Here is an 8086-nt window from a genome sequence, read left to right as displayed (position 1 = left end):
AAGTGCGTTGGGTTTGGTATGGACGTATGCGTTGGACCTATTGATGGATATAAGATCACCAGTAGATCGGATCCGAACTTAGCCCCAAATAAATCAATCTTGATGGTTTAATAAACTACCAATAAATAACTGCATTAATGCTCTCTTTGACACACATAAGTTAGTTTATAAATTATTTTATTTTTTGAGCTAATTATAATTTAGGGTTTGGTGGGACCATAAAATAGTTTATATAAATTATAAGTTAATTTTTTGATAAACTATTTGAAATGACTTATTCATAGCCTAACACAACAAAACAGACCCTAAGATAATTATAACATCTAGTGAGACTCCTTGTTACAATGAGCCGAGTTTGGACAAAATGTCTTAAGACACTCCATTTCACATGCATTTACCTATTATTGTTTCGACATTTCATATCAAGTAAGATTTTTGGAGCTTCATTTGTTCATTATCTCTCTATTAAATTATGTACATATTGTATTTAAATACCCTCTTTGTTTGTGTTCAAATAAATTTAATACTAAAAATTATATACTATATCAACTATAGTTTTTTATAAGAAAAACATTTTTACTATATTCCATTTGTAATGACAAATATGCATATCTTAGGTCTGAGGGAATGAGTAACATGAGCATAACAAGTAATAGGTGGTACCTCATGACAAGATCAATATGTTAAAATAACATTAAAAAGCCGATTTCTCTTTTTTTTTCAACTTATCTCTTTTCCTCCTTTTTTTGTCACTAGACCACTCCATCACATATGACAACAACGAAAGATGACAAAAATGATTTGAAAAATCTGTCAAGACTGCCACTTCATCCTAAGTTGTACTTTGTTATATTATTATTATTATTAGAAAAATACTGGCTATAGACATTTTTTGGGGTTGAATTCCAAAATATAGACACAAAAAATTAGATTTTCAGGTATAGACTGGATTATGCGAAGGTAAGATATGATGGTTTCGCAGAATCCACTGTAGCTCCGCGGAATGACAAAATCGTAAATAAATTAAAGTATTAAAAAAAATAAAAAAATAAAAAAACAAAAAAAAAACTCAAGATCCATTTCGCGGAACTACCTCCGAGGAATGAAGTCATTCCGCAGTGGTAGCTCCGAGGAATAGATCTTCAGGAAAAAAAAAAAATCACATCGATTTTTCGGGGTCTATAGTCATTCCCCAACTAATTATTTCAAGAAAATATTATGATAGAATGAATTTTTCTTGACAATGTTTGGAATGAATGGGAGATGGAAAAAAAAATGGACTTTTAATCGGAGATCTTTACATAAAAGTAGGGTTGTTCGCTATTCGGATAAAACCGAATTATCCAATTAGACAATTTGGATTGGACTATTTGGTTCGGATATTCAGATTTTTTGATTGGTTTTCAACAAAACCGAATTATTATTTTGGATTTCGGATTGGTTTTGGTTTATAAAATAAGAACTGAATAGTCCAAAAAACTGAATAAACATTTTTTATTTATCTATTTATAATATATATCTATAGTTATTTATTAATTTTGTAATTTATTTTTTCAAATAGGTTCAAAACGTTTCACCCGATAAAAAAAACATTAATATGCATTTTATCTCGAAAGTTTTTTATCTATAAAATACTTAACTATAATATATCTTCTTATTAGTTGTTTATAAATTTCAAATCACAACTAAATTATTTGTTTTTGCTTCTTGTGTAAAGTTGGGTAATATTATAATTATATGTCGTTTTAAAATGTTTCGGTTTTTGAAAACCGAATTATAAAAACTGATCCAACCGAATTGTAATTGGATCGGATTTGGATTTAGTTTGGACAATTCGGATCCATGTTTTGAAAACCGAAATCAATTTGGATTTACTTGATTGGATCGGATCAAACCGATCCATCCAAACGAACACCCCTACATAAAAGAATCATTGGAGGTGAATTTTTTTTTTCTGAAGATCCATTCCTCGGAGCTACCTCCGCGGAATGAGTTCATTCATCGGAGGTAGCTCCGCGGAATGGATATTGCGGTTTTCTTTAATACCCTGATTTATTTACGATGTTGTCATTCCTCGGAACTATAGTAGATTCCACAGAGCCCTCAGAGCTTACATTCGCAGAATTCATGTCTATACCCGGAAATCTAATTTTTTGCGTCTATATTTTGGAATTCAACCCCAAAAAATGTCTATAGCCGGTATTTTTCCTTCTTATTCTTATTATTATTATTATTATTATTATTATTATTATTATTATAATATATGGCCACGTGTATGGCTGACCTAGCCAGCTCAGCCGACCGTCTTTAAGTGTTCTAGAATACTACACGTAGGCAATGATACAGACCCCATATTTTGCCTTTAAAGAAATAAAAAAAGGCACCATATGAATCTTTAACACGTAGCCCAATATTCCATCACAATCATTAACGATCCTTTTCCTTCTTACTCTCTCTAAAAGTCTAACCCCCAGCTTCGTCTCGTCGTGAAAAGCTATGGCTCAGAAGAGAGAGAAAGAGGAAACGGAGCTCAAGGTTCCTGACACTTTAACCACCCTCTGTACACCACCACCGGTAGCTGCAGTTCCGTCTAAGATCTCCGGTTCCTATGAGCATAGATCGGATCCGAAGAGTGGTGGTTCCACCGACGTCATCGTTGAAGTTAGAGAGACATGCGCTACCTCACAGGAACCATCATCAACTGCGGTTGATAATAGGACGAAGAGGCGCCAGTTGAATCGGTGTTCAGGTTGCCGGAAAAAAGTTGGATTGATGGGATTCCGATGCCGTTGCGGTGAGATGTTCTGTTCCGAGCACCGGTACACCGATCGACATGATTGTAGTTATGATTACAAGGCGGCCGGACGTAAGGCGATCGCTCGTGAGAATCCGATGGTTAGGGCTGTGAAGATTCTAAAAGTCTAAACTATAATTCAAAATCAAAGCCAACATTGATTGTAGAAATTTTAGTTTTTTGGTTATCTTAATGATTAAATGGAAAACTAGAATTGCAATCTAAGAACTGTGGAAGGTAATGGTGTCAAAATTTGCATTTCTTGTATTCATTCCGTAACTTTTATAAACATAGTATACAGTGTTGTTCGAGTATTTGTAGATCAACCACACTCATTAAGTTGATAGAGTATTTATACAAAAGTCCCCCTAATGTATGTATGGAAATAATTAGAAATTTTTAATATTCTAACCTAACACAAATACATGACTATCGTCTAATTTGACCCATGAGCTAGAGCAACCAATTTTCGAACAAAGTGGATAAATAGGACGACAATATATAAGGATACTTAATTTCACAAATTTCAATAGAAATAAATTAAATATTTTTTTACTTTTCTTTTTATATATCTTCCTATCAATTTGAAAAGATAACAAGGATATTAAAATACTATTAATCTTATTTAAATATGATACATGTCACTATTTCACAGGGATAAAAATAAATAGGAAGAAAATATAGAAGAATACTTAATTTTTCTAATTTCAGTATTTTATGTGAGTTACATTAGAAGGAGTGGTGGTTCGTATGCTAAGCTGCCACGTCACTTTTTTGTATGCCAACTGAGCTTAGCGTGATGGTAGGTTACTAGAAGTGGGGGTGTATTTAAAAGATAAAACACATTTTTTTATTAAATGAAATAAATGTTTGTTTAGCTATTTAAATAAAATAAACTTTAACAAGTTACAAGTTGCTAAGTAATTGAAATTGAAATAGTCAAATGGTCAAATGGGGACCACATGTGTTCCTCTCCCTCTTCTCTTTCATCTCACCAAGCATATAGCGTGTTCTTCTTTGCGCAAACCCTTAACACACGCTAAGGGGTGGTGTTGATGCATGCCAAGCTAGTTGGCGAGTGGCTTGATGCACTCACTCCCAATAGGCAATAGCCTTAGAAAGTGATTATGTGGAAATCATGGGGGGAATGCATGTAAAGACAAATTTGTTGAATATTACGAGATAGTTAACCATGTAAAAGTTAGATATTGAAGAGCAACAAGACTACGATAAAAGGTAGAATCGGAGTAAGGGTGTCCATCATTGTTTCTAAATTTGTCTTTGGTGTTTATTGATGTTTGAGTGGGTTTGCAGGATGATATGCTTGCAAGTTCCAAAACTCAGATATCATATTTCTTTTGACATAAAAAAAATTCATGTGTATGTTGAGAAACTATTATACAAAAAAACAATTAAGAGGACCAGGATCCTTCATTACAAACTTATTTACGAGTTTGGTCATTACAAACTCATTTACGTAACACTACGCCACCACGTTCACCATCATTTTTGGTAATTTTTCGCCACCAAATGCATACTCTATCTCTAAAACTCCGACTCCATACACCAACCACCGTCGTTTCCAAATTTGATTTTAGTGAGGGTTTAACTTGGTGATTTTCTTTCATGTTTGATTTGGGATTCTCAGGAATGAATTCTAAGTTTTTTCAGGTTCAATTTGGGGATTTCACCCTCATCGGATTCTAGGTTTTTATTATTATTGTTTTTGGAGGGATTTGAGTATCAATAGTAGAGCTGGCAATGGGTCGACCTGGATTGGGTTGGGTTCGGGTTTAACTCATTTATTAATTGGGTTGAAAATATCAACTCAATCCAACATGTTTATTTAAATAGTTTGATAGTTACAACCCAACTCAACCTTATAGATAAATGGGTTGCCACCGGGTTGATCCATTTATATATTTCTCCTCCAACCTATTAAATAAATGAGTTAAACTTGGGTTAGTTATTTAAAATCAAAAAGTAAATACATTAACTAAAGATTGTACTATATAAATCAGTTTTAAACATATATAAAATTTTAAAGTATAACAAAAGCACAATCACAATTTACAAATTTGAATAAATTAATCAAATAATATAAAAAATATTTAATTTCAAAAGGATTCTGGAAAGTGGCTAGTATTTTTGAAGATAAGAAAAAAAAATAGGAATTAAAATTACATTTTTTTAAAACACAAATAATAATACAACTTTGAATTTATAAATTAATATTTTGATTAATACATGATAATATTCAAATAAATATTAAATTAAGCATATATTAAAGTTAAATGGGTTAGTGGTTTGAAAACAGATTGACAATTTTTTACCCAACCCAACCTATTTAATTAAATGGGTTGCTCCGATTAACTTAAATTGATTGAAAATCTCAACCCAACCCGCTAATTTTGGGATGGTTTCAAGTTGGATTAGCAAGTTGGATCGTTTTTGCAAGCTCTATTGGATGCTTTTATCATATTTTGGGTTTATGTTTTTTGTCAAATTTTGGTTGTTTTTTTTATCACATTTCACTGTTTTAAATGAAAAGTTTTTGGTTAAAAATTAGAACATATGATGGGTTTTCAAAATGGCCAATTTTGAGTATGTCACATTTAGGCCTCTACGTCACAGCCTTTCGCCACTCCTAATATCAACGAGATCAATAAACTTGGTTTTTGGATTTGGTATTGACTTTTGGTTTCGATAATTCCAAACCAAATGGATATGAATTTTAGTATATAGGAGGAGCCTTTCACAAGTCACAACCAATCATCATTACAAATTTCTAAAATCAAGTAAACATGCAACCAAAGCATAATACACCCATGTAGAAACAAAAAACAAAAGTCTTCATTTGATTAATTTGGCTCGATCAAATCTACACTCTCCAAAGTCTCTAATTGTTAACAACTAAGCTTGTAATGAAGAAGACGATGTTTTCTGCCACAAAGGTCTCCCCAAAATCGCACTTCCATGTGTAGCAAGATACACATAATTTGACCTATAAAATAACAAACAAAATCCAAATCAAAAACTTTTAGCATAAAATTCATATTCTATTACAAATACATTTAAAGACAAAAAAACTTACTTTTCAACATCTGGTGTAGCCAAAGGATCATAAATCTCCTCCCTTTGTTCCACAGGTGGTGCAACACCTCCCACAACACCCATGTCCTGACCACCTTCACCCTAAATATTAAAATCCATAAATAAAATATTATATTTTCACATTTTTTAAAAATGTATTACAAAAAAAAAATGGAAAATGGAAATCATGTATCTTGCCTGTTGAGGATACTGCATATAACCACCATATGCAGCACCATAAGCATACAATGATGGATCTTGAGTTGCTCCATAACCATAAGCATCATACCCTTGACCATAACCATAATACGCGCTCCCCCATTGACTTTGATCCGCCTGTTGACCCCACACTCCAGATGGATCCTACATTTTAATTTTCACCAATTCAGTAAAAAAAAACCTAATTTTGAGTTTTTAGATCATAATATTACTTTTTGCTGAAAAGAGTGTTTGTTGCATGTCATAATTCAAACAAGGAAAAAGTAATCAAATGTTCACCTGTTTAGCAGCTGTGCTTTTTCCCCAAGAAAGGTGGACTACAGTTTGACCAATTTGACTTCCATGCATCCTTTGAATTGCTTCTTCAGCAGATGTTCTACAGGAAAATAGTAATTAACTTTTTACAGTTTTTTCATGCATCAAGTTTTTTTTTTTTTGGCAAATTTAAGACTTACCTGTTGACAAACTGAACAAACCCGCATCCTTTTGCTGCAGGAATTTTGACATAAACTATTTCACCAAATTGCAAGAAAATCGACCTCAATTCCTCCTCTGCAACACCAGGGTCAAGATTGCCAATATAAACCTGCAATAAGTAATAAGAATAAGAAAGAAGAAAGTTATAAAGAAAATGGACATAAGGGTATAATTCAAAATAGTCAGACTTACAGTTGTGTTTGTTAGATCAGTGTCCACAGGAATAGCAGCCACTGTAGCTGGATATAAGCCTAATCAAACAGATTCAAATGAGAATTTTACAATATGATTAACAGAAGAAAATAGTAAATAAGATACACGAATACACTACCTTTTGGTGCTACGTATTGTTGTTGGAAGGCTGTGGTCTTCTTTGGTGTTGCTGCGCTGATTCTCATAGGTCTAGTTGAGCAATAAATCCCATTCATTTCACTCATGGCACGATTTCTTTCCATTTCGTCTGCAAATTTAACAAAACCATATCCCTTTGAGCGTCCTGTGTTGGGATCTGTTACGACTTTGGCGCCTCTTACAGATGGATATTGAGTGCGAAAGGTTTCTTGCAGTAAATGATCGGTAACATCTGGTGCTAAATCGCCTACGAAGATGGAATGTTCAGGGCCAGCATCAGGACGTCGTTCTCCGATGCCTGAAGATGCCCAATTTAACCTAAAACTTAATTCTGTTCCTGGGATTTGCGTCCCGTTGTATGATTGTAGAACCCTTTCAGCTGTAGAATGTGAAGCGAACTCCACAAATCCGTAACCTTCTGGAAGCCCTGTTGCTTTGTTACGGATTACTTTTATCGAAAGCACCTACAAAGGAAGCTATGGTCAAATTTTGGCCCTCTAAAAACCCTAAAGGCCATAACAGACGTAAACATAAAAACGATTTGGTGAACAGTGTATGTGTGTGTGTTGGGGAGATGTAGTTAAGAATTAGAAGGACCTCGTTGGTTGCGGCGAACCAGGAATGAAGGTAGGATTCGTCAGCCCAGTAAGGTAAATCACCAATCCATAGGGTACGGATTTCTTCGTGAGAGGAGGGCTGGTGGTAGGGTTGTGGCGGAGGCGGTGGCGCTCCGTAAGCATACTGCGGCTGTGGCTGTGCGCTCATCATCCATTGTTGTTGCCCACCTTGTGCTTCCATCCTCCTTCTCTGGGGGTGTCTGCTGAATGTCCTGAATGTGATGGAAGGCTCTATTCGCTATTGCAGTTTTGGCGTTTGGGGGTGGGTTCATTGTTTTCAGTTTTTGTTAATTTTTCGCGAAAAAAAAAATTTATTGAGAAATTGTATGACAAAATTGCAAAAATGGTCCCTATGGTATGCATTTTTTTGGGTTTTGGTCCAAACCACGAGTTTTTTGGATTCGTGGTCCTTTTGGGTTAATTTCATTGTAAAACTAGTCCCGATAAACTTGAAAAGACGATTTTGTCATTTTAAGTTGTTTTTTTCATTTACTTAATTATTTTTTTCTTTTATTTAAATATAAATGTTAAATCA

The 8086-nt window shown here is 33.9% G+C and overlaps 2 protein-coding genes across 2 annotated transcripts; one reads left to right on the top strand and one right to left on the bottom strand.

Annotated features, from left to right (window-relative positions):
* Window positions 1-2398: 2398 nt before the first annotated feature.
* Window positions 2399-3108, top strand: LOC111881094 (zinc finger A20 and AN1 domain-containing stress-associated protein 5). The gene has a single exon (XM_023877488.3). It carries the CDS (start codon window positions 2497-2499, stop codon window positions 2923-2925), a length of 429 nt encoding a protein of 142 aa, XP_023733256.1. The 5' UTR covers window positions 2399-2496; the 3' UTR covers window positions 2926-3108.
* A 2439-nt stretch (window positions 3109-5547) lies between these two features.
* On the bottom strand, window positions 5548-7822 carry LOC111881084 (polyadenylate-binding protein RBP47B'). The gene is made up of 8 exons (XM_023877476.3): window positions 7532-7822; window positions 6915-7398; window positions 6776-6834; window positions 6562-6692; window positions 6386-6482; window positions 6086-6250; window positions 5889-5989; window positions 5548-5798 (listed from the first exon to the last, which is right to left on the bottom strand). The coding sequence occupies exons 1-8, from the start codon at window positions 7730-7732 to the stop codon at window positions 5708-5710; spliced, it is 1329 nt and encodes a 442-aa protein (XP_023733244.1). The 5' UTR covers window positions 7733-7822; the 3' UTR covers window positions 5548-5707.
* Between the last annotated feature and the right edge of the window lie 264 nt (window positions 7823-8086).

The sequence above is a fragment of the Lactuca sativa genome, chromosome 1 (genome assembly GCF_002870075.4).
Source record: "Lactuca sativa cultivar Salinas chromosome 1, Lsat_Salinas_v11, whole genome shotgun sequence".
Lineage (NCBI taxonomy): Eukaryota > Viridiplantae > Streptophyta > Magnoliopsida > Asterales > Asteraceae > Lactuca > Lactuca sativa.
The sequence above is the reverse complement of the archived record's forward strand: the minus strand, read 5'-3'. Positions and strand labels throughout refer to the sequence as shown.

What these genes read in the sequence shown, in the direction of transcription:
- LOC111881094 (XM_023877488.3), top strand. Translation starts at nt 2,497, where the DNA reads ATGGCTCAGAAGAGAGAGAAAGAGGAAACGGAGCTCAAGGTTCCTGAC.
- LOC111881084 (XM_023877476.3), bottom strand. Translation starts at nt 7,732, where the DNA reads ATGGAAGCACAAGGTGGGCAACAACAATGGATGATGAGCGCACAGCCA. An exon ending in CTGATCTAACAAACACAACT is followed by an intron (nt 6,693 to 6,775) that starts GTAAGTCTGACT and finishes TACTTATTGCAG; the next exon opens with GTTTATATTGGCAATCTTGA. An exon ending in TTTGTTCAGTTTGTCAACAG is followed by an intron (nt 6,483 to 6,561) that starts GTAAGTCTTAAA and finishes ATTTTCCTGTAG; the next exon opens with AACATCTGCTGAAGAAGCAA.